At 36.2% G+C, this 25,972-nt stretch overlaps 5 protein-coding genes, 1 long non-coding RNA gene and 2 pseudogenes across 9 annotated transcripts; 5 read left to right on the top strand and 3 right to left on the bottom strand.

Moving 5' to 3' along the window:
• The first annotated feature begins 348 nt into the window (after window positions 1-348).
• LOC104701676 (polygalacturonase 1 beta-like protein 3) lies at window positions 349-2,920 on the top strand. Its single transcript, XM_010417411.3, has 2 exons — window positions 349-694; window positions 832-2,920. The coding sequence occupies exons 1-2, from the start codon at window positions 644-646 to the stop codon at window positions 2,653-2,655; spliced, it is 1,875 nt and encodes a 624-aa protein (XP_010415713.1). The 5' UTR covers window positions 349-643; the 3' UTR covers window positions 2,656-2,920.
• Window positions 2,921-5,435: 2,515 nt separating this feature from the next.
• Window positions 5,436-6,869, bottom strand: LOC104701675 (F-box protein SKIP22 pseudogene; annotated as a pseudogene). Its single transcript, XR_015560794.1, has one exon. The product of XR_015560794.1 is annotated as an F-box protein SKIP22 pseudogene (transcript).
• Window positions 6,870-6,986: 117 nt separating this feature from the next.
• Window positions 6,987-8,319, top strand: LOC104701674 (uncharacterized). The gene is made up of 3 exons (XM_010417409.2): window positions 6,987-7,277; window positions 7,424-7,542; window positions 8,066-8,319. The coding sequence occupies exons 1-3, from the start codon at window positions 7,093-7,095 to the stop codon at window positions 8,083-8,085; spliced, it is 324 nt and encodes a 107-aa protein (XP_010415711.1). The 5' UTR covers window positions 6,987-7,092; the 3' UTR covers window positions 8,086-8,319.
• Window positions 8,320-8,601: 282 nt separating this feature from the next.
• On the top strand, window positions 8,602-11,201 carry LOC104701672 (protein CORTICAL MICROTUBULE DISORDERING 5-like). Its single transcript, XM_010417407.3, has 4 exons — window positions 8,602-9,628; window positions 9,717-9,838; window positions 9,925-10,016; window positions 10,117-11,201. Exons 1-4 carry the CDS (start codon window positions 8,881-8,883, stop codon window positions 10,718-10,720), a joined length of 1,566 nt encoding a protein of 521 aa, XP_010415709.2. The 5' UTR covers window positions 8,602-8,880; the 3' UTR covers window positions 10,721-11,201.
• LOC104701673 (equilibrative nucleotide transporter 1) lies at window positions 10,701-12,467 on the bottom strand. Its single transcript, XM_010417408.2, has 2 exons — window positions 11,758-12,467; window positions 10,701-11,666 (listed from the first exon to the last, which is right to left on the bottom strand). The coding sequence occupies exons 1-2, from the start codon at window positions 12,308-12,310 to the stop codon at window positions 10,933-10,935; spliced, it is 1,287 nt and encodes a 428-aa protein (XP_010415710.1). The 5' UTR covers window positions 12,311-12,467; the 3' UTR covers window positions 10,701-10,932.
• A 538-nt stretch (window positions 12,468-13,005) lies between these two features.
• LOC109125524 (uncharacterized) lies at window positions 13,006-14,304 on the top strand. 2 transcript variants are annotated; one of them, XR_015561177.1, is made up of 3 exons: window positions 13,006-13,152; window positions 13,616-13,693; window positions 13,816-14,304. It is a non-coding gene; the product is annotated as an uncharacterized LOC109125524 (long non-coding RNA). The 2 variants fall into 2 exon arrangements; XR_015561178.1 differs by having other exon boundaries at window positions 13,073-13,152; window positions 13,608-13,693.
• Window positions 14,305-20,858: 6,554 nt separating this feature from the next.
• On the bottom strand, window positions 20,859-21,920 carry LOC104704805 (MADS-box transcription factor PHERES 2 pseudogene; annotated as a pseudogene). Its single transcript, XR_015562756.1, has one exon. The product of XR_015562756.1 is annotated as an MADS-box transcription factor PHERES 2 pseudogene (transcript).
• A 2,408-nt stretch (window positions 21,921-24,328) lies between these two features.
• Window positions 24,329-25,456, top strand: LOC104704803 (putative F-box protein At1g50870). Its single transcript, XM_019227110.2, has one exon. The coding sequence runs from the start codon at window positions 24,329-24,331 to the stop codon at window positions 25,454-25,456; it is 1,128 nt and encodes a 375-aa protein (XP_019082655.2).
• The last annotated feature ends 516 nt before the right edge of the window (window positions 25,457-25,972 follow it).

The following is a 25,972-nucleotide window of genomic DNA, read 5'->3' as shown; positions in this document are numbered from 1 at the left end:
TTCAATTGCTCTTTTGTTTTCTTTTTTGGACGGTTAAAAAAAGTTAACTAACCGTTAAAAATTTGGTGGTCGGTAACCTCAAACCGGTTTTGAAAACGCGTTACCATACCGGTCCAAAAACCAAAAAAAAAGTCCCACTTCAGTTTTGTATTTTTCTTGCTTCTTCTTCTAAAAAAAAAAACAAAAAAAAAACTCTACTCTTGTCACTCTGTTTCTGCTGTCCCTATTTTCACTCCACTCTTTTCAATTTCCCTCATTATCCTTTTCTTCTAATATTTTCATCTTATTTTTAAATACCAAATCTAAAACATCATCATTTACTTATTTATTCACAATACTATACCATCTAGGCATCTATTCATAAATAACTAATAAATTATAAAAAAAAAGTTTGATATCCAAAAATAAAAAGTTAAAAAAATTGTTAATAAATTTAAATGTGTAGGGTTTAGTTTATGGACAAAAACATAATTGTATAAGCAAGCTTTTGGCTACTATATATATATTTTACTCATCATCATAGATATATATATATATAAAACACAATCCGCTCTCAAACCCATCAAGCCCACCAATCTCATCTTCTCTGCTCCTCTCTTCTCTCTCACTTAGCAGAAGAAGATAGAGAAACCAAACAACAAAAATGCTCAAACAGTTCCTTCTTCTCCAATCCTTGTCCTTTATCCTCTTCAATGTAAGCTCAATCTTGAACCTACCTATATGTCACACTTTATTCCATTTGATTGGTTTATATTATTATATAGTTTTGATTAGGGAACTTTTGTTACTGTTCGTTGAATCAGTAAATGTGGATTTTTGTTGGCAATGCAGGTTGTTATCGTCGGAGGACGTTTAATCGGCGGCGGTTTCTCGGCGGAGCAGAATCCATTCACACCTAAAGCGTCTCTAGTCCGTTACTGGAACAAAGAGATCCGTAGCGAATCTCCCAGATCGGATTTTTTAATCTCCAAAGCCTCGCCACTCAACGCCGTCGACTCAGCCACTTTCTCCAAACTCGCCGCCACCAACTCGCTCCCGACTCGGTTTCCCGATTTCTGCTCCGCCGCTAACCTCTTCTGTTTCCCCGATTTAGGAACGAGTCTCGAGAAACACGAAGGAGACGTCAAGTTCTCCACTTACGACCAGAAGAACTTCACCAACTACGGCAGCGGTCGTCCCGGAGGAGGCGACTCGTTCAAGAACTACTCCAAAGACGGCAATGTCGAGACCGACTCGTTCCGGAGATACAGCCGTAACGGAGCCGGACACGACGATAAATTCAGCGTCTACGGCGACAGCAGTAACGTCGTCGAGGAAGGATTCAACTCGTACGGAACATCCGGAACCGGCGGCGCCGGTGAGTTCACCAACTACCAAAACAACGTGAACAACCCGACGAGCAGATTCACGGCGTACTCCGACGGAGCAAACGGTCGAACTCAATCGTTCAAAACCTACACGCAAAACGCCAACGCCGGCCCAGGCCAGTCCTTCACGAGCTACGGCAAAAACGGAAACGGGATCCCTAACGAGTTCGCCTCCTACGGCGTCTCCTCCAACGTAATCGGCTCCGGGTTCTCAAACTACGGCGAGAACGGAAACGCCGCCAACGACACCTTCACAAGCTACGGAACCGACGGGAACGTGCCCCAGAACAACTTCAAAAACTACGGCGCTGCCGGTAACTCAGCCGATGACACATTCTCGAATTACAGAGACAAGGCCAACGTCGGAGACGATTCCTTCTCCTCCTACGCCAAAGACTCGAGCAACGAGAAGGTCAAATTCGTAAATTACGGTCAATCTTTCAATCCCGGTTCGGAAAAATTCACCGGTTATGGCAAAGGATCTGAAGGCAGCAGGATCAGTTTCAAGACCTACACACCGAACTCAACCTTCAAGGAATACGCCAAAAACGGCGTCGCTTTCTCTAAATACAACGTCTCGACAGCGAACACCGTCGGCGATGGCAAAACCGTGAATAAGTGGATTGAACCGGGCAAATTCTTTAGGGAGTCGTCGCTCAAAGAAGGCACAGTGATTCCCATGCCTGACATCAAAGATAAAATGCCTAAAAGGTCGTTTTTACCCCGGAGTATAATTACTAAACTACCCTTCTCCGTTTCGAAGCTCGGCGAGATCAAGAGGATCTTCCACGCCGGGGAGAACTCGACGATGGGAGGCTTAATCACCGACGCGGTGACGGAGTGCGAGAGACCTCCGAGCGTCGGGGAGACGAAGCGCTGCGTCGGATCCGCGGAGGACATGATCGATTTCGCGACCTCGGTGCTGGGGCGGAGCGTGGTGCTAAGGACGACGGACAACGTGGCGGGGTCGAAGCAGAAGGTGGTGATAGGAAAAGTCAACGGGATAAACGGCGGGAAGGTGACGAAAGCGGTGTCGTGTCACCAGAGCTTGTACCCGTACCTGTTGTATTACTGCCACTCCGTGCCTAAGGTTCGGGTGTACGAAGCTGATATCTTGGAGATTGATAGCAAGAAGAAGATTAACCACGGGATTGCCATCTGTCACATGGACACGTCATCATGGGGTGCGACTCATGGAGCTTTCTTAGCTCTCGGGTCTAAACCGGGTCGGATCGAAGTGTGTCACTGGATTTTTGAGAACGACATGAACTGGGCTATCGCTGATTAAACCGGACCGGTTCGGTGTGTGTTCGATCAATTTGGGTCGTGGATTTTATCTATTATGATGATGATGATTATGAAGTTTTTACATAGAAGGAATGTTAATTTTCTACCTTATAATTATTATGATTATAATATTTTGAAGTTTTTTCAGTAACAATGTAAAGGCTTTGTTACTGATTTGTGGGCGGTACGAATAATTTTATATAAACATTTTTAGTGAATGTCTGTTTTATGGTTTTAATTTTAATGAATGGGTTGGTTGGTTGGAATGGTTGATTGGGATATTTATATTACTGAATTGAGGAAATGGATATATCATATGTTTTTTTATGCAAAAATATAAGGGTGAAAACAACATATAAGAAGATGGGGACAGTGATATGGTGTTTTCAAATTACATGTGCTTAGTTATGTCCACAAGATGTAGAGATGAGGTGGACTTTATGTGCCACCCAATTTTTTTTTTTTATAATCATGTATGAGAAAAGAAAGAAATAGAGATATAGAGAGAAGAAAAGAAGAAGAGTCACGAGCTGGCTATATCAATGGGACAAATGCGTAATGAGGGTAACACATTTGGCATTGCGAACATTTTTTTTTATAATCAAGGTTTTTTTCTGTGTTTGTTTTTATTTTGTTGGGAGTTTTCGTGAGCCGACATTAACATCTAATAAAACTTTTTCATTACTTTGTCTTGTGAGATTATTTTGTTTGAGTGTGTTCTTGAATTAGTCATCTTTGAGTCACTCTCTCTTTGGCAACTTCCGGGTAAGCAAAATAGTTTTTATATCCTGACGCTTACATTTTGGCATTTGATTGACACAAAGAAATAGTAAACGCGTTAACAAAAAAGGTTCAGAGAAAAATGAACACGTGTATGGCCATTGGCCATCTTTGCTTATTGTCAATTAGCTGGTTTCAAATTTGTGTAAGTAAAACTATATGCCAAAAGTCTACAATTTCCAATTATAGAATAGGCTTGTCTACATGTTCCCAAAAAAAAAAGAACCCTGCAAGAACAAAACACACCACAAATTTGGTTAGTATACAACTATATACATTGTAGAGACTCTTTTCACTATTGTCACTAAACATGTGTCAAAAATTTGAGGGAATGTGAATTGAATCCTATTTGCAGTTGCAGTTAGACCTACTTCGATTTTAATTATATCCTTATCAGATGTTTAATTTATCTACCGAACAAAAGACAAAATCAGCATGTGTAATCAACTTAATCTTCTCCCTTATTATCGCGCAAATAATGGAAGTTTTTTCCCTAATCATTTATTGAAACAACCTGCTCATAATTAAACTTCAGTACTATAATCATGAAGGGTTTTTTTGTTTTGGGTTTTTACAAAGACAAATGCTAACCTAACTCATATTTTAAACATAACATATCATTCTTCTTTTGGGATTTACAAGCGTCTTAGCAAACATATTACATATAATTTATAAAGATTTGTGGGTTCATCTAGTGCATGAAAATGAAACAATCCATCACTTTCAATTACCGACTGAACTATTTGGCATGTTATGTTTGTTGCTTTATTTCCCTTAAATTTAGGAATATTGAATTTTTATTTACATCTATCACGTGGTTTTCCATTACCAACATTAAAAATGAAAGTGAATATGATCTCTATAATCATCGTACGGATCGAACGAGAGAGGCCAGTGAGGTGTGAAACTCAGAACTAGGGCTGGACATTCGGCTAACCCGTTCGGGTTCGGGTATCACCCATTCGGGTTCGGATAAACGGGCTTAGAAAAATAGAATCCATTGGGTATTTTTAGATATATGGGTTCAGTTTGGTTTGGGTACTATCGGGTTCGGGTCGGTTTTGGTTACAAATTTTAGAACCCGATTAGTATCCGAACTACCGGGTACCCGACAAAATATAATTAAATTTAAATAAATTTAGTTAAATTTTGACTTACATAACAAAATATTTTAGATATTTTGATTATTTTTGATATTTAGGTATAAAACTAAATGAAATATTCAAAATTATAATCATAATTTTTGGGTAATTGCATTATATTAATGATAAATATTATAAATATGTTTATATGTTCGGGTTTAATGGGTACCCAAACGGGTACCGGGTATTACCCGACCCTAATCCGAACCTACGGGTATTAGAAAATAGAACCCAATAAGATTTTATAGGTAAACCCGTACCCAACCCAAACCCGGTTTTTCGGGTCGGATTCCAAGTTGGGTATTCGGGTACGGTTTTTATGCTCAGGCCTACTCACAACTAGAAACGAGGTTTTGTCACAGGAATCACAAACAACACAATAACGTCGTCTTGTTTGGTTAGTGTGATACGTATTTACAAATTCACGGTTTTTGTCAAAGATGCTATGAGTCTATGACAATGTAACAGAGATAGAGGAGTAATGGAGTTTGACCTCTGCGTGTGATCAGAAAGACCCACCCATATCTCTCTCTCTCTCCATTGAAGTTTTACCTATCTCAACTAACTTAGTCCAAATCCATTATTGGATAGAGGGATGTTATTTTATGACGATAATAAATTTGTGAAATATCTATGAGAAGAGAGAGCCTACAAAGGCCATGAAGTGTTGTGTGATCAAATCAAATTCAATAGACTTTCTGTGTTTGTCCTTCTTTGCAGTCTTTTCACTTCATTCAGTTTGGATCCTTTTACTAAATGTGTTCATTTCTGTTTCTGGTTGGTTGAGAAAACTTAAAGCCTAAATGCCAATTCCCTGTTCTTTGTCCCAAAAACAAAAAAAAAAAAAAAAAAATGCCAATTCCATGTGAACTTCAGTAACTCATCAATTTCAGTATACTTACTTTGCAAAATCCGATACAAACAATCTCATTCCTGAGTACTAGAATAAGAAGAAGTATACTAAGTCTCCAATGCTCTTTACACCACATTCCTAATATCAAAATAGCCTATTTGCAAGATTTGAAAACAAACAACATTCACTCCACCTGACTCACCCGGGGTCTCTTTTTTATGGCACAGCCTTTTTAGTAGTTTCTTACTCCACGACCTAAGATTCCAGGAGGAACCCATGCTCCGTGCAAAATACTTGCAAGTGCCCTAGCTCTTATCAAGGAGAAATTTCCCTTTCGACTCCAATAACTAGCAAACACCTCCTTCCAGTTAACCACATCATTCCCTTCTGTCACAAGATGTTTGCACTCTTCCAAGCATTTCTGCTTCCACAAGTCATTATCTGAAGCCAGGTCTCGCAGTTCAGGAGAAACACATGCCAACGCCGCAATGTCCACACCAGGAAGCGACGCTAGTATCTTATGTTTTAGCTCTCGAGGTAGACTGATAAAGCAAGGTGGAAGTTCTAAGCCGGTTTTGTAGCACAGATTAACTAACAGAGGCGTGACAATACCATCTTTGATCAATCTCCACCAGACGAGTACCTCACGATGAGCGCTCAAAGTATCTTGTTCATTGTCAGATTCCAAAGTTTCCATAAGCAAATCAACAATGTGCATATAGCTACGTTTATTAATGCACACCTTATCCACCAAACTATCCTCATCAAGAGACCCATAAACTTCAACATCAACTAAATCCTCAAACTTAACACTCACTACTTCGGTTCCATTAGCACTAATCACAGATGGGAGAGTATACTTAAGCGATACTGAAGTCCCCGCAGAGAAGCTAAAACGCATACCTAAATCAGGATTGAACAGCACAAATCCAGATTCTAACATAACAGCATGAACAGTCATGACCACAGTTGTAAATTCCCAAGTGTCACCAGATTCCTCCATCAATATCTTTTTTAAGAAGAGAGGTTCGCTTACCCTTTTTACACCGGAGAGATTCATGCCGCCGAGCTCTTCTGCTCCTCCGTGATTCGTATCGCTGCTCGATTGATTCTGGAAACTCGGAATAGAACCGGACTTTACCGTTTCTGATTTCTGAACAAACGCGCTACAATCAGAGGAATCGAGAGAGTAATAGATGAGATAACCGGAATTCACGCCGAGTGATCGGAGCGTAGCCTGAGACGAAGCCGCGAGGAGGTCGTCTTTGCGATTGATCGATAAACGAACAGAGGAAGGCGTCGAATCATTGATTTTTAGCCGGAGATCATTGAGCGTAGACTCATCGGAAAACTCGAAAGTTAGGGTTTCGTTCGTCTCGAGGTTTCTCAACTGTATCGTCATCTTCGTAAACAAGAGAGGTGTGAGAACTGAGAAGTGAGAGAAGTAAAAGAAACTGAGAAAAGATAAAGCACAGGTAATAACCGGTTATTAATTCCCGGTTGAACCAGATCTTAACCGGTTACCAGCCCAGTTCTTAATGGGCCGAATTAGGCTTGTGCTAGATCCGTTTCCTTAAGATCCGACCCGACCCGATTTTAAAACCTCACCTTCGTAGATCAGAATGTCGCCGACGAAGAGTTGAGAGAAACAAAAAGAGTAGACATGGCGGCCAACGGCATGAGAAGAGCTCTTCAGGTATCGTCATCGTCGGCGAAGATACTGTTCGGTAGTTCCTCAGCGGCGTCTTCTGGTTCTAAGATCGGGAAATCCGCCGGAATTGCTTTCGGGAATGGATCATCTTCTTCATCTTCAGCTCGTCCCTCACTTCGTAGACTCACATTCTCAAGGTTAGGCTCTCAAAATCCTAGAAATGAGTTTTATAAAAACTTATGCCTTAGGGTAGTTTTAGTCTACAGGAGATAAGATCTAGTTTCGAAGGATTAGGGTTTATCTCTGAAATGTATAATTGGATTTGGGGTTTTGTGTTGAGCAGGGTACCTGTGGAACTGAGTGCAGGGGTTTCACTTGTACCTTTACATAGTGTTACTGCTTCTGCTTTGCTCACTTCATTGCTATCTCTCAGCAATCAAAACTGGAGTTGCTTATCTGAAGGTATTTTCTTACCTGTGTTCTTTCTCTGCCAGTGAATTTGATTTACAGCTCTTTCTTTAATCTTGTTACATTGATGTTAATGATTGAGATTGAGAGGAATTGAATCAATACTGGTGATGTATGTTTAGAATTAGAGCTGATTCTGCATTTATGTTTTGAGAGAAGAAGTGAATGTAGTCTCAAACTCTCAATTGGTAAAATAGTTTCAATCTGCTTGATATGCTATTACAAGTAACCAGTTTGTTCAGTATATCAAGTGATCGGCTTTATAGAAAACGTTCTTTATCACGATATTGTTCCACAGACCAATTTGAGGACCTATTACTGTCTAGGCCTAGGCCTATCTATCCGCACTATCGATATTCTTTTCTTGGGATGTTTTGCCGGTAATCTTTATTTAGTGGTAATAAAATGATGTGTTGATTCATGATTACCAAGCATTGAACCGGTGGAGCAGAGTTGCATTTGGTCTATCTGTGCACTGACTATTGGACTAATCAAAGTTTGTGTTTGATATATGCAGGATTTGCTTCAACACTATAACATGGCCTGCAAGTATTGGTTCCAGGTGGTAGATTCAAACAAACTTGTTTCATTTCATCGCGGGGTATTTTGCAGTTTGTTTTCTGAGAGGTTGAAGATATCAAAAAGTAGCGGAAAGAATGACAGACCCTTGTTTTCTTCTAAGGCCTACTTTGTTCTTTTTTTGTTTATACAATTATCATCTTCAGTTGATGAGTCACTTTTGCCTGGAAAGAAACTAGTCATTTTGCTAAAGTTGTTCATGTTCCCTTACCAAAACCAATTAAGACATTGTCATAGACGACCTAAAAGTGACTGAAACAGTTCGACTTTCTTGTAATTTTGTAGTCCCAATCATACAATGCTTATCTGTTACACCAACTATTCACTGTCCAACCACCAAATACTATTATGTTAGTGGTATTAGCATATGAATGGTTCCTCAAAATTAGCCAAGTATGTCATCAAACGTCCAAACTCAGCATTATTGCAAAGAGTGGCAGTTATAGCCTAGTAAAAGTGTAAAACAAAATGATCACGGATATAAATTAGAATATAATTGCGACACAGATCTACCAGCAATTTCGACCGTTGTAACGTCCCAAAAACAAAGGGCCATGATTCAAAAAAGTTTGCTTTTTTTTTATCTTTCCCTTCTTCTTCTACTACTAGTAACCGTTGGCTCTCTAGCAACTGCAAATCCTTAAGATCATCTCCTTCTTCTCATCTCAAAGTCATTAGTCTCTTCTCCAATCCAAACACCCAGTTCTTGAAATTTTCTGAATTGCTCGTTCTTGATCAATTAGGTCGACAAAAATGGCAGCTTTAGCACCTGGAATCCTTCAAAAACTAATCGACGGTATGAAAACAGGAATCAAACCAACCAGAGAGCACCGGAGCTCTATGTTACAAGTCACGGATATCGTCCCCATCGGTCTCGACGAGAAGTCACTGGAGCCTAAACAAGGGTTTCTCATCAAAGTCTCTGATTCCTCTAACTCGATCTACGTCTCTCTTCCTTCGGACCAAGACGACGCTGTTCTCAGCAACAAGCTCCAGCTTGGTCAGTTTATCTACGTTGATCGCCTCGAACCTGGATCCCCTGTTCCTGTTATAAAAGGCGCTAAGCCAATCCCTGGTCGACACCCGTTGCTCGGGACGCCGGAGCCGTTGATGATGGGTTTGAAAGGAAAAGCCGAACAAGAGACTGTGTCGAAGCCGAGAAGAGGATCTTGGGGACAAAACGTCGACGTTTCGTCTCCGTTCGTTGTGAAACCAATGCCATTGGATTTTGAACATTCCACGCCGGCGAAGAGGTCTGCTTCAGCTAGATTCGCGGCGTCTCCGATCAGAAGAGGACGCGGAGTGAGATGCTCTTTCGGCGGAGGGGTTTTAGGGAGAATGGAAGGTGGTGAGAATCCGGCGACGGCGATGCTGAGGAAGAGTTGTGCTGTTCCGTCGGCTTCGAAGTTTCCGAGAAGTAGAAGTGTTTGTGATAGAGAGACCAAAACGAATAATAATACATCAGCTTCTCTTCTTATTAGTCCTTTCAAATTCTCTTTAGGTATTGGATTTTGTGCTCCTTTGCTTTTAACATTCTGTTGATCATACAGTGTGGTTTGTTCAAGACAGAGCTTGTTTCTTGATTGCAGAGTCTCAAGAAGATGTTGTTGTTCCCTTGTCCACCTCGAAGAGGTCGACTTCCTTAAGACAGGAAATGATTAAACCTGAGAAAGACACTAATCTGCTAGGAAGGCTCAACACACTCAGCAAGGTTGATTTGTATTCTTGTAGCTCATCTTTCTTGGTAGTTTAAGTTGTTACTCAAAATCTTCTTTGGTGTTACTTTGGTTGATATAGGAAGCAACTCAGCTTCGGGAGACAGCTCAGAAGATTGCACTTCAGGCATTGCGCGAGGCTACAGCTACGGAAACAGTTGTCCGTCATATCAAGTATATAAAACAATGGCTAAATCGTTCTTTGCGTACGCTTTTTTAATCGGATTTGAGTTTGAATGTTATGTGTTGATGTGGTGTTTTTTTTCTGGGACAGGACGTTTGCTAATCTGAGCAAATCAGCCAAAGCTGAATCCCCCTCTGCGTGCTTTGAGAAATTCATGCAGTTTCACCAGGAGATGGCACAAACTGTAACCGAAATCACATCCATTGAAGCAGAGAACAAGTCACAGAACAACAAAAACACAAGAACCGAGACTCAGAAACCAAGAGAAGAAGAGTCTTGTTCAATCCTGCATGAAATAGCGTATAATTCAATCGATCAGGAGAAAAGGAGATCAAAGAGGCGGATTATTCTGAAGCAGCAGAGTGAAGGGACATTAAGATCAAATGATGAGAACAAGAACCCAGCTTGTGGCGGGATAGGCAACACGATCAGGTTGGCAAAGGAGATTGAGGACGAAGCTGCAAACTGGTTCATGGACTTCATCGAAATGGCTCTGGAGAAAGGTATGAAGAAATCTAAAGGCCCTGATGATGATGCAGACGTTAAGAAAGTACCACCATCTCTGATTCTCAGTGTTCTAAACTGGATTGAAGTCGCACAGTCTGATAGCAACAACAACAACAAGAGACGTGCATGCCATCCAAAAGCATCAAAAATCACTAGAAAGCTCAGAATTAAATTGAAGAATCCTTGAACCACTTACACTTTAATGAATACACTGAATCCACGTTGTAGCCTTTTTACAGCTTACAAGTCTATTGTGTTCTTGGTGTAAAAAAAGGAATTTCACATATTACTGAAGTAAAAGGAATATTTCACATATGATGATGATTCACAGAATAATGAACCTGAGTTTGTGGAATGCTCAAAGAATACAACAAGTACACATAACAAGCTTTGGTAGAATCAAATGACCCAGAACCAAGCAATGACAGACCCAGCGGCCAAACCGATAACCAAGAACATCACAGTGACGATACCTGCGGTCTCTGCGTGTTTCAATGGAACCGATTTCGGAGCCAGAATGATCAAGACGCTTGTCAAGTACCCGTTGGTGAGTCCCAATAAGCATGTCAGTATAGTAACAGGAATCTCAGTCCTGAGAAACATCGGACCATGTAAGCAACCCCAGAAGAGAGGGTAAAACAAGAGCCTGGCAATGCAACCACCAACAGCTATTTTCTCATCCATCAGCATGTAAACAGCGGTGAGAGACTTGCCAACCAAGTCAAACACGTTGTAGGCTGCAATGAGTAGCACAGGGTACCAATCATTAAGAAGCTCAGAATGAACATCCTCCGTAATGTAGCCAGGGAATATCGACAGCGTCACCATGTATAGAAGAATGATCCCGAAACCATGAGACTTGATCTTGGTCACGATCTCCCAGAGTGTCTTTCTCCACACTGATCCTGTTAAAGAACCTTTCTCTTGACTCTTCTCTTTGATTAGTTCTTCCTGTTTACGCTCTTCGTGGTACTTGATCACCGGAAGTCTATGAGCTATGTTGAACAACACAGCACAGATCACAATAACAACAATCCCCACAGCAAAGTATAGATTCGCACTCTTTCTCAAACCATCAGGGTTTTGAGGATACACAGCTTTAGTCAAGATTCTCAATAGTGAAACAAGAACACCTACAAATCCATATAATTCCCAAAACACTTCCTAAGTTAATCTAACCAGAGGTCCAGAGCAAACAAATCAAAAGAGAGATGAAATATTTACCGGAGCCAGCAGTTCCGGCGACGACAGCTTGCATATACCTCTCAGGCATTTCACCGGCGACGCCGATCAAACCTCCCTGCATAAGAGCATCACCGAGACCGGACAACGCAAGGGCTGCGGAGGTAATATCGAATCCGGCGTATAAACCGACCTGTCCTTTGACATAAACCAGATCCAAAACAGGAACCACAAGCAAGGCGATAACGAAAAGCAAGAGGCCGAGATTGATTCTAAAGCTGGCGAGGCTCTTATGAGCATAGAAGACAACGATAACGGAGAGACAGACGAGACCGACGAGGAAATAGACAACGGCGAAGATCCGATCAACGGCGGTGGAAGGGTAGAGGTAAGAGAAGTAATCGACGGCGGTAATGAAAGCGTTCCATGGAAGAAGGAAGCCAACACCGAGGGTGAAGTAGATGATGTAAGCGAAGTGGAAGGAATCAGAAGGAGCTTTTCTGGTTGATCCTTCGTGTGGATTGAGGAGAAGAGAAGTCTCCGGTCCTGGTTCCGTGTCAGTTGCGATTCCGGCGGATTTATCGGCGGTGGTCATTTTGAAATTTTGTTAGTTTTTTTTTCTCTGTTTTGGGGAATTTTGTTGACTTTGGGATTTAGTGGCCTTAAAACGGCGTGGTTTTTGTCTCTGTGTGTAATTACTTTTAACGGTGTCGTTTTATTGGCCAAGCAATAATTGGGTTGGATAGATGTGTAGCGTAGACGCATTAGTTGGAGTATATTTCTCTTTTTCTTTCTCTTTCGTTTTTTTTTGGTAATGGCCCTAAAACGTGCATTTGTTAAATAATACTTTGTATATAATTGTTTTAGATGTTTACTCTTCTCAAGTTTTTAGTAGTGGTGCATCACCATTATCAAGTTGCATTTGCATATCACATATAATGATGCTTTGTGTCATCTAAAACAGATATGCAATGCACGCTTTGGGTAGAATCAGACAACATAAAAACCAAACCAAGCTAATACAAACCCCTCGATATCCAATAAGATCAAAATGAAAGTACATACATACGGTCTCTAAGTGTTGCCATGAGAAATATTTCATATTAGAAACAAGAATACACCTTGAGTAGCATATATAAAATATGGCAGGCAAAAAAGAGTAAAGAATCTATCTATATTAATACAATAAAAATAGGATGGTTCTCTCCAGAGTTTGACACATCAGCATGGTGGAGCATTCTGGAGTTGACACCTCAATTAAAACTTGCGTCCAATCAAATTAAGGGAATTAATACAGCTCAGCCAAAGAATTGCCCCGTTGGAGCGTATTCATCTTCAATTTTGCTTCTAGAGCTGCAAATAATGTTTATTAGAAATTTAGAACAAATCAATAATTCGATGGCTAACTCTGGAAACAAGAACATCAACACCAAATTGGTCAGTTTGATCTTCTGGGTTTTCCTTTTTTCCTTTTGTTTTTGTTTATCTTTGGTGAATACGACTGTTTTCTTTTCGAGAATGTTTGATTCGGTTGTCGTGGTTCTTTTGTTTTCAATTCCATCGTCGTGGTTCTAGGGTGTGGAGTAAAGGTTATAGATTTATTGGTTATTATTGTATTTTTAGGGTTCTAACGAGTCAGCTAAATTAGTATGAAGAAACACTTTCTGCTAATTGAAATTCCCTAACTTTTTTGTATGAATGATTGCGTTTAGATACTTTTATAATGATTTGCTTATCTGATGCAATATGAACTATTTGGATATTAAAACACTCTCGTGGAATGATTATGGTATTTAATAAGGATGCTTGTGGATACTTAAGGTCTTTTTGTTAGAAGTTATAACCTATAGCGGAAAACAAGTCTGTTTTGTTCCTTTTTGTTTTTGTTTAAGGGCTTCAGGTATTACTTGGAGATGCTGGGGCTGAAAAATTAAGTCTTGTGCTGTGTTTTGTTAAAGATCAGTTTGTTGAATTCCAGGTTGGTGGTGGCATTTTTTTCTCTTTTGCTCTTTGAATTCCAGGTTGATTTTTATATTTATTTTTGTGGTTTATCTTGACTTTCTTTCATACTCTTTGTGTTGTGTTACATGAATCGTGCAGTTTTTTTCTCTCAAACAGTGGCTGTAAACGATGCCACTGTGAAGTTTGAGATATGGGATACAGCTGGTCAGGCATGATACCGTAGCATGGCACCAATTAATTATTGTCTACAGGGGTGTATCTACTGCAATTAATTAATGTCTTTGAAATTTACATTACAAATCAAGTACGAAACTCACAATCCCATGCTTTAGTCCTAAATGAGTAAATGGATTTGCTGATCAACGGTGGACTTCAAAGTTTTAAGGCTTGGAGAAGAAATGCTTAGGTTTGCTTAACTCTTGTTTTCTATTGTCACAAGCCTCATTTAAGAGGGCGAAGAAATGGGTCCAGGAACTGCAGGCACAAGATATCGAATGGCTGAACTTGGGTTTCCGAGAAAAATATTTGGAGAAGAACAGAATGTGGTTTAATTTCATAATAACTCAATTTTATCTTATGCTTCTAATTCGATTTCAACGCATAATTATATTTTGCGTTCTTCTCCGATTTCTCAATGCCTGTTTTAAACTTCAATCATCTTCCGTCTCTTCACCGTGGTGTTTTCTCCCCTTGCTTCTCAAACAATGGCATTCAAGCATGACTCTTACAAGCCCTTTGGTGGATTCGTGTTGTTGTTGTTTTGAACTTTAATTAGGAATTTAAAAGTTGAAAGTTTTTTTAATTAAGCCAAAACCTGTCAACTCGTCTATGGTTTTTGTAATGAACTTTGATTATGTGGATTTGTCTAAATCTCGGCTTTGAGGGTATTGTAGTAGAAGATGGGTTTTTTTTTTTTTCTGATTCCCTGCAAATTCAATATCTCAAGGGGTTCCTGTTTCTTATTTTCCATTGCTTGATTACTAACTTGACAGTGTATTTTGTATAAACTTATGTGTGGATATACCATGTTAACTTCAACAGTATGCGATAATTTTCTTAAATTTGATCGATACTTTTTTTTTTTGGGATTGTAAATGAAGGTATTAGGACAATTTGGTTGCCCTACGGATTAACTAATGGTGATTTAAGTTATTTATGTCGAATTCAGTGTCCCTCAAGGAAGTTCCTGTTTGAAACTGTTTACTTTTTAACTTTAAGAAAGATCACATGTGAAGTTAAAAAGTTCGGCGATCAAATAGTAAGAAAGTAGAATTTTCAACAGGCTGCTCATAAGATTGCTCCCCCCTGTGGTAAGCTTCTTTTCATCTAACTATATCTCTTAGCGAAGTTAACAATTTTTTACTTTTGAACAGTGATTTGTGCTCATTAGCTTTATGAGGAAGGGCTGCTTAAATTTCTGCCTACACATGCTGGTGTATTTGGAAATTTAGGATTGATAATAATAGTTAGTTTGTTTTATGAGTTATGATGAGAAAGCTACGAGATACTCCTTTGTGTGCTTTAGCAAATTTTCAAATTGAACGCTAAGGTAAATTTTAGTTATTTTAATAAAGTAACTCCAATCTAAACAATGCAATCTAAATTTATTTGTTTAAGATAAAATAACTTTTAGATATAATAAAATAATTTGTAGCTACATAACGTGCTTTTAAAATTATGTAAAAAAAAAGAAAAAATATTAAAATATTATTTAAATTAAACATAGTGCATGTAGTCAATGAAGTCATAGATTTCCTTGTAAATAAAACAGTTGGCGCATACGCCATCTCAAAAAACAAAGGTGAGCATATACAAATTGTCCATACAAAATAATGAGACGAAAATTTTCAATAAGAGTTTGTTATGCTACGACAATAAACAAGAATCAAAAGCAAATTTTAGAGAATGTAGGAATTAATCTATCAAAGCCGGTTTTTAATCACAGATAACTCTACGTTGCATTATTAAGAGTCACTTCAGAAAAAGGATTGTGAATTTGGAGAGCATAATCTAACAAGGGAAAGAAGCCATCTATCAAAAATGTCATTTACAAAGAGATATTCAACAATCTCCAGCACATAGACACATGTATTCCCAACAATAACAAATCTAATTATAATTTAACCATTAAATTTCACCAATAATAATCAAAATATAATGTAGGTGAAGATAACCAAGAAACAGAATAAAATTAAGTCGGAAAAAAATAATAACATCTCAGCTTTTCCAAAAAACTATTTTTGATTTAAAATATCATTTCATAATTTATGGTCAAGGTATGTAAAAAAACAGTTCTTTTAAATTGAAGTACGTATTTTATGTTACATACACAATGCGAGTTAGTTATTTTACCAATAATAAAAACCATAACATATAGAATTCATAAAATTTGTAATTATTTAATTTAATATCATCAGCCAAAATTGATTAAAACAAAACAACTAACAAAAATAATGGTGCTCCAATGCATGGTAATACAAGAAAAAAAAAACAAAATTGATCTTAGGTTACAATTTTATTATAATAATAATAAAAACCAACCAGCAACAAATAATAATAAAAACCTAAAAACAAAAATATTATCAATGAACATTGTCAAAGAAACTATACAAAAACCATACAACAATTATCTTCGAAATAATTAAAATAATTTCTAAACAAAAACAATCCCGCGGCGTAGCGCAGATATTATCCTAGTATATATAAAATTACCTTTCCTCACTCCTGGTGCTGCACATCAACAACTCATTCTTTAATTTTTTGGGCATATTCTAAAACACTTATCTACTAAGCAATTCTAATTTATTTGTTCATAACACTTGAAAGATCCATCTTAAAACCAAATGTTTTACTTCTTATTTTTAATTTTGACAAAAAAAAGCACAACTAATCCTTCAACTCTCAGACCAATATATTAAAAAATCCCACAATATTAACAACAACATCTAGATCCATGAAAAAAAGACAAAAAAAATTGTTAACAAAAACATTTAGGTTATTGTAATCTGTTATACAAATTAAAACACTAAAAAAAAGTTACCTAAAAAACATTTTTCTCTGGAAACTACTTCATTTTAATACATAGGACAAAAAAAATAGAGCAAAGGGTTAATTCGGAGACCATCAACAACTTCAATACAGTATATGTCTTAAATTTTAAAAGTATAGACCAACAAGTTCATAATAAATTTAAAACAGAATTTAATTTTTTTTAGATCAAGCCACACAACAAAATTACTCACACAATAGATAATAAACAAAAACGCCACTAAACACAATTACTCAGACAATAATATAATAAAATAATGAGTAAGAGAGGTAAGGACAATACTACATAAAATCTCAATATAAAACACATAATTAACCAACAATAAAGACAAACCAACAATTAAGCCATAATACCAAAACGTAACTCCAACGCACGTCAACACTATAAAGTACATGAAAGATTATGACCAAAACAATTCAGAAGAAATATACAAAAAATGTACCAAGTAAAACCATACACCCTAGAAGAACTCCCAAATGAAATTCTCGGAGATATAATGGCACGAGTTGCTCGCGTTTCCCGCAAAAACGTAAGACATATATTGGAAGCATCACCACCACTTGCAAAGACAGTCCGAGACAATTGAGTATACAAAAATATCAACTTAAGGCCGCAAAGTATGAATATATTATCAACAATAAATAGAGACAAAGATCTTAATGGAGAAAGACTTCGCAAGTCAAAATGTGGAGACACACTACATAAAACGAATTCAAGAATATTTTCACAAAAACAACACAGATTTAGGATTGGAATATTTACTAACAGCAGTAGTATTTACCTTTAAAAAATTGTAATGTTATGCATAGGCAATATTGTGGAAGGAAAACTCTGGTTAGATAAGCTGGACTAGAAACAAAGCAAAATAAAGACCGATCAATGCTAGAAAAAGACAAACAATCATTACATGGAGTCACGGTAACAAAAATACAACTCTATTACGCTACTTTGGCGGTTGTTCGATCAATCATCATGTGCAGCATCAATGACGTTGAATACATATGCAATAACTATTTCAAAATTTTCAATTATATTATAATTAATATTACAAAACTACCCAACTTAAAAAAATTAAATAACAACCAAACCAATGAATCACAATATAAAAACAAAAGGCAAAATAACAACCAAAATTAAATAACAAATAAAATAAAAATAAATAGATAATAAAACTTCTGCGCGTAGCGCGGACAACCAACTAGTATATATTATAAAATATGGATTAATCTGCCAGTATATGTAATTAATATATGGCAAAAAAAAAGAATATGTAGTGTTATGGGGTTTCGGTCTACCAATCACCAAAAAATAAGTAAGTAATATTCATATTGTTTTCCTTTACACTGAATTTTTTCTTGAGAATTTCTTATAAATACCTTTTTGATATACCCCTTTTCAAAAATATTCATTTTTTTGGCCATTTTCATCTTTTTCCTCCTTTAATTTTAAATGATCATTTTACCCTTGAAAAATATTTTAATCAATAAAATGAAAAACAAAATTTTCCTGCCAAAAAAAATTCTGACATATTTTCCCGCCAAAAAATGTTCGAAAAAAATTTCCGCCAAAAAAAATTTACAAGATTTTTATAAGGTTTTTAAAAGGTTGGAAAACGTTTTAAAAACCTTGTAAACTTTTTTAAAAGGTTTTTAAAAACCTTTCTAAACCTTTTTACAAAACCTTTTAAAAAGGTTTATTAAAGGTATAAATTTCAAAAAAATTGGCGGGAAAATCCAATTTCATAATTTTGGCGGGAAATTTTTTTATTTTGACGGAAAAAAAAATTTGGCAGGAATTTTTTTTTTTGATGACTGTACATTCTTGCTGTCGCTCAAAGAAATGGTAATTTGGTTATTTTATACATAAAGAAGGGTATTTTGAAAATGGTCAACATGAAAAGTATTTAAAAAAAGGAACATGAAAAATGGTATTTTTGAAAGTGTCCCTTTTTTGTATGATTATTTTGTTATTTCTTAAAAATTTATTTTCTGTTTAAAAACTCTTACCATTTTGTGTCACTATTGAGATTTTATATGAAAAAACTACTAAGGTTAAATTTCATATTTATTATTTAAAAAAATTGGAAAATATATATTTTTCAAATTTATCTTTACCAAAAAAAGTATTTTTAAAATTTATAGTATTATTAGGTAAAATAAACAAAGAGCGTATAGAGGAAAGAATCATGGGGAAGAAGACACACACAAAAAAGAAAGAAAAAAAAGCCTTTATCAAAGATAGACCAAAGATAGACCAAGAAGAAAAGAAGAGAAGACGATCTTTATCGATGTCAGAATCAACATCATCGTCGTCTTTACCCATCGAGCTAACAACAGCGATACTCTTAAAGCTACCTGTGGAATCTGTTGTGAGGTCTCGTTACGTCTCGAAGCACTGGTCATCAATCACCACCGACACTTACTTCACCGATACGTTCGAGACTCGCTCCTTAACACGGCCAAGTCTTCTAATGTTTTTCAAGAACAAGGACAAAGTGTTCGTCTTCTCGTTTCCGCAGTACGATAAGAATACAAAGTCCACACAATTTGGAATTTGAATTCCAATTTCCCCATAATTTGAAAGTTCGAATCCTCGGTCTCCCCATAATGTCAAAATCGTGGTTTAGCATTGGTTTGCTGTGCTGGAAGATCTATTAACCGCATGACAATAAAACTAAACCAAATTAACCCAGAAATAAACTCGAATCAACCCGTTTAACAATACCTATTAAGCCTAAAATCCCCAAATCGGAGGAAAACCTAGAACCCTAGAAACATAAAATTCCCAATTGATCTAGAATCGAAGTTTGCAATGATGGGTTCGATTGAGCTGGAGACAAATGTTGTAGTCGTTCATTAAGAGGATAATGGGTCTGGTCCGCTAGAGGAAGGAGGATAAGGTCATCCAGTACGAGACGATGAACCTGAAGATAAAAATCCAAGGGAGCGAGACGCGTTTGAAATCAAGAAATTTGTAATGGAGTTTAGAGACAAACCTTTGATCTTTCACGATGAGTATCCGGACAGTGAGACTGATGAGGATGACGAAGCTGGTCGGAAGAGAAAGTGTAACAACATCATAAGTGGAGATGGGACTTTGTACTATCACCATAAATTCTCCAACGCCATTGCCTTTAAGGATGTTGTACTTAGCCATGCTCTGAAGACTGGATGCAACATCGCACAGTCCATGTATTATAAAACGAAGATTGCATTTAGATGTGATGGGGATGGATGTATCTCACAGTCCAGGATGCATGACAGCTCATCTCTCGATCTAATCCAACAATGCTTCGTCAACTCACTTGAAATTGTGGTTATCATCGATAAGCTATAAAGCATAGAGAATTAGAATCAAAGTTTAGTTAGAAACAACCCAAACAAATCAATCACATTACCTTAACTGATGCAACATAAGCACAACAATAGTAGTGATGGTAAGGATTGGGAGCCGACTTTGAAATCAACGCCACAATACCAGCTCCACACCAACACATCTTTGGCTCACCCATAACTCTTCTTCTTTGTTGGACATTTGATGTTCCACTTGCAGATCCAGATGAATTGCTCATATCAGAGCTTAGATGTTGAAAAGAGAAAATCGAATATGTTCAAGAGAAAAATCAAAACTAGGGTTCTAAAATTTTCAATTTGGAGATTATTCTAACTGGATATATTTCGGGTTGTGAATAACTCGAATCAGGTCTCAATTTGGTTTACTTTATTCAGTTTTTGGTTTGATCTAAATTTTTTGTTATAAATCACATTAACCAACCTTTATGGGGGACCAAGGATTCAAACTTTCGAATTAGGAGAAAACTGGATTTCAACTTCCAAATTGTGTGGATAGAGATCGAGGTTCAGAATATGTGGGTTTGTGGGCTATATGAAAGTTCTTTATATGATATTAGAATATAGCTCTCGACAATATGTAGGAATCACAGTAGCCAAATATGCTTAAAAAAACCTTCTCTATTATTTTTATTTCACATTGAATTGATGAATCCAACCTACCAGTTAAACGTATCTACTGGCTAGGTTTTTTTCTTCGATATGACCAAATTTTTAAAAATAAAATTAAGATTTTTCCTAGCAAAACATATACCTAGGAATCAAATAACATTAAAACAACCTTAAAAGCAAAACCTTTTATTATTATTACAAAAAGAAAATAGAAACCAAAAAGATATCACTTAGAAGTTTTGTTTATTCAAATGACAAAAACACAATTACAAACGATTAAATACTTCACTTAGAAGAAAAAACAACTCCCTTTTTAACTCTAAGTCACTTGTTGGTAGTGTTAGGAGCACCAACATCATCAGCGTTGATAGCGAGACCATCAGTTTTAGGTTGGTGATGGTTCGAGCCCATGGGATCTTCATCATCTTCAACATTAGGAATTTGATTCAAATCCAAAATCATATTTTGGTTCGAATTCAGATTCAGATTAAGATTCAAATCCAGATTCACATTCATATTGAATTGATGAATTTTCTGTGGAATCTTTCGAAAAAGTTCAATAAGAAAATCACTTTGGCGTTGAATCGATTTCTGCTGATCTTGATTTTGATTCATGTGATCATAATCTCCAACTGGGACAGCAACTGCATCTGCAACTATAGAAGGAGGTAAACGAGAAGAAGATTCACCATTCTCCATAAAGTTCTGCATCCTGTAAGTAAGCTTGTGTGTATAAGTATCAACAAAAGAACTTAAATCATGAAGATCCTTCTCACCAAGCTTATGCACATCAATCTCTCCTTTAAGACAACCAAACATAATATTTTGAATCTCAAAATTTTGGTTCTCAGTACGCAATTTTTGCAATTTCGCTTCCTCTTTAGCAATCCTCTTACGCAGAAAACCTTCTTGATCCACCATCCTTTTATTCCGATTGACCATCGGAACCTCCATAAAATCTGATATCACTTTCTCAGCACCTTCTCTTGATGGCCAAGCCTCAGGTTCTAAGGTATACGGACTGTAGATAACCGCACACATCTTGACCTCACAGAGAGTCGACAGCTCAGCAAGTTTCTTCATCATCCCTTTTTTCCGTTTGATGAAGCTTCTTTTTCTCGATGCTTCATTTTCTATAAGCGAATACTTCATTTTTCTTTTCATGTTCACTATCTTTGTTGTGTGTTTTATTTTGTTGGCATGAGGTGTTTATATATGAAATGAAAGGTACTTCTACCCATTAAGGTTTTCTTTCATTGCTTGCACATTAGCTTTAGATTTGGTTGACTCTCAAATATCATATCCGTTTTACTCCTACGTGTAGGCATTTGATTGAATATAAAACGATAACCCTATCATTTTAAAGATAGTTAGTAATCCTATTTAGATATAATACTTTTTATGGGACGTGAAGATAGAGATATTGTATTAAGAGTAATTTTTGCACTCACATATGTATTGTGAGATGTAATTTTATTTAGGATGTTACATGAAAATTGATTTAGAATATTTACGATGTATAAATCTAAATTTTGTAATTTTCAAATTAAATACTAATTTAAATGGATAAAAGTAAAGTGATAAAAATTAAGTTATAAAAAGGATAAGATTTGTGGACTAGAAAATAACAATATAGATAATGTACTATATTATATGTTATAAATATCAGTTGTAAGACATTTAAACGACCAAAACCATCTACACTCTCAATTTTTGTTCATCTATTATAGTGGCTTATACATCGATTAGTTTATGCGTCTGATTAATTAATTTATGATATTTTATTCGAATAAAAAATTAACGTTAATTTATTCTACTACTACTTATATTAATCAATTTGTTAAGTGTAATTTTAAAAAGAGCCCAATAATGTTCATAGATCCATTTCTACTTTAAGTGCAGTATTAAGATTTGCATGGCTTATGGAAAATTCTCAACAACATATATATCCTTAACTTGGAAAACACCAAGTTCACCAAACCTTTTATACGGTTTACTAGAGCTTTGACTTCAACTCACAATGTTTAATTACTTCAGTTCCTCCATTCGATAAATATCACACATAAACATAGTTTCGTTTCTCTAATTCCACAAGTGGTACAGTTCAATTAGACATAAAACATCAAAAAAAAACTACAGAAAAGTAAAAAAAAGTATTTAGAAACATTACACGAGTTTGCCTCCAACCAGTGACGCTAAAGATAGGTAGCAAATGAATTCATTACAAAATAAAGTTTTTGGATGTCTTGTTTCAAATTTGAATCTCAAGCAAAACAGTACTCATCGACTAGTCCTAACAACTTGTGGTTTTGGATGTCAGACGACGAAAGAGATTAACTAACACCGAAAAAAAAAACAAAAAAAAATCGCCACACCTATGTACCCGTCCATTTTATAGTAATCAATGTTCACATACTAGTACGTCTCAGACTCGATTTTAAGTAGGATATATGGGCAAAATGTGCGTCGGACCAAAAGTGTGCCGGTCCAAACAATAAGCTAAATATTATTTAAAATTCTTTTCTTACACAATTTATTTAGTTTTGTGTATTGCCTATTTATTTCTTGACGATATATTAGAGTGTCATAGTTCAACTTACTACTCTTTTTAAGTTTCTTTCTGTCCAACTACTACTCTTTCTAATTAAGTGTTTATTTTTGATTAAATTTTCAGTTATTTTTTTTCTCTTGTATGAACTTTATCGATCAATTGCGAAGCTTCATTCACTTCGAGCCCTTCAACAAACATAACATTCAACATGGTCTATACGTTAAAAAAATGGTATACTGTTGTTGAAACATGTGTGTTAAACACACATCTTTAAGTTGTTTGCATGACCCACTGGAAGAACACTTCTCAATTTTAAGGATTAGTTAATTTACAAGATCCAAAATTGAGTCTACGTCAAACCTTTCTAAAGATAGAGTTTCCTTGAAACTAAAATCTAAATGTGAGATAAAAATATATAGAGAGAGCATTCGAAACAGCTCTTGCTCTCTAAATTATTAGAGAATGGCAGAATGCGAACCTAAAATCTTTATGTAATATGAGGCGTAAAGAATTTGTTATCAAGTTTTGTAATTTCTCTATATTTTAAAGCTCGGCCCGACTCTAACAGGACTACAGGGATTTTTCAAGCTTTCTTACGAAAAAAAATCAAACTTATAAGTCTATAATATATCTTAAAAAAAGAAATTTGAAGATGCATTATAAAACGATCAATTAAAATTCATATTGTTTACTTTTACAACGAATGTTTTGTTTGTGTGACTATTTTGTCATTTCTTAAAATTTTATTTTCTGTTAAAAAACTCTTACCATTTTGTGTCACTATTGAGGTTTTATATGAAAAACTACTATTTTAAAAATCATATTTCTTTTTTTCAAAAAGAAATTGGAAAATATATATTTTTCAATTTTATCTTTACCAGAAAAAAATATTTTTGAAACTTATATTATTATCAGGTAAATAAACAAAGAGCGTATAAGAAAACATTCATACACTACATATATAAATATACTTTAATATAGAGGAACGAATCGTGGGGAAGAAGACACACACAAAAAAGAAAAAGAAAAAAGCCTAGGGATGTACCAAAGATAGACAAAGAAGAAAAGAAGAGAAGACGATCTTTATCGATGACAGAATCAACATCATCGTCGTCTTTACCCATCGAGCTAACAACAGCGATACTCTTAAAGCTACCTGCGGAATCTGTTGTGAGGTCTCGTTACGTCTCGAAGCACTGGTCATCAATCACCACCGACACTTACTTCACCAATACGTTCGAGACTCGCTCCTCAGCACGGCCAAGTCTTCTAATGTTCTTCAAAAACAAGGACAAAGTGTTCGTCTTCTCGTTTCCGCAGCACGATAAGAATACAAAGCCTCATTCGTATTCTTATCATGTGGACAGTTACCATATGAAATACCCCACAGGCTGCAACTTCTCGGTCAGCGAGTCAGTCCACGGCTTGATCTGCTTTCGAAAATTAGCAAACCCCGTGATTTGGAACCCTAGCACGAGACAGTTCTTAACCTTAACCAAACCCATAGAGGAGTTCCGGTATGGTTTAATAGTCTTTCTAGGATACGATCCAATCGAGGGTAAACACAAAGTTGTGTGCATGCCGGCTAGTGAGGCCTCTGACGAGTGTCGGGTTTTAACATTGGGATCAGCTGAAAAATCATGGAGAACGGTTAAAACCAATTACAAGCATCGTGCTTATTACGGTAGTTCAGGGCGATGCATCAACGGTGTTCTATATTATAATGCCTCCTATCTTGATGAAGATTCCGATATTTTCGTAGTAATGAGTTTTGATGTCAGAACTGAAAAGTTTGATATGATAAGATTCCCATTCGAAGATTTTTGGGGTAACCTGATAACTTATAAGGGAAGGTTAGCTTGTCTTGATAGTACTAATCTCATGGAAAACGATGATGGTGTCACAATGTGGATTTTGATGGATGCAGAGCAAAGTCAATGGTCGTGTAAACATTTTCTTACACCTTTTACTCGGCGTTTGAAAAAAGTTTACAAAATCTATTGTGTCACGGATGCTGGTGAGTTTATTTATGTCATACGCACGTTTCTTAAATCGTTTGTTATTTTATATTTTGATCCGGAGAGAAATAGCTTGAGACGAGTCGAGTTTAAAGGAATCGCGGACGAGGACTTTAGGTTTAAGAATGGACTTGGAAACAAACGTCTGTGTACGCTCTTTTCTTTCCCCAATCACGTCGAGACTCTCATGTCTTTGTAACAATCTATTGATTTTTTTTGTCCCTTAGAATAATACTATATAACTAGATTAGATCCATGCTCTGATTCGTTTTATTCATTTTATAATTACTATAATAAAATATAATTTATATGATTTTTTATAATAATGTTTTTGGATAAAATATTATAAAAAAAAATCATATGCAAGTTTTTTAGTCATCGTTGGATCATGCTATACACACACTGATCCTTTTCATCGGGAATAATAATCTTCAAACACTGCATTTGATATAGCATTAATATTTGAATATTACATTTAATATAACATGTAATATTAACATTACATATAACAAACATGCTATAATATTAATATTAAAATTACATGTTATAGCATGTAATAGCATGTTAATATTACAAATATTAACATGTTAATCATCTTAATCAAATATTACAAATATTTATGGTGATGCTGGTGAGTTTAGGGATAATTGGAAATAAAGGATCACTAAAAAAAAGTTTTGTCCATATACACATTTTCTTCAAAATTGTCATTTTT

Source organism: Camelina sativa, chromosome 7 (genome assembly GCF_030686135.1).
Source record: "Camelina sativa cultivar CO46 ecotype springtype chromosome 7, ASM3068613v1".
Taxonomy (NCBI): Eukaryota; Viridiplantae; Streptophyta; class Magnoliopsida; order Brassicales; family Brassicaceae; genus Camelina; species Camelina sativa.
This window is presented reverse-complemented; position numbering and strand designations above follow the sequence as displayed.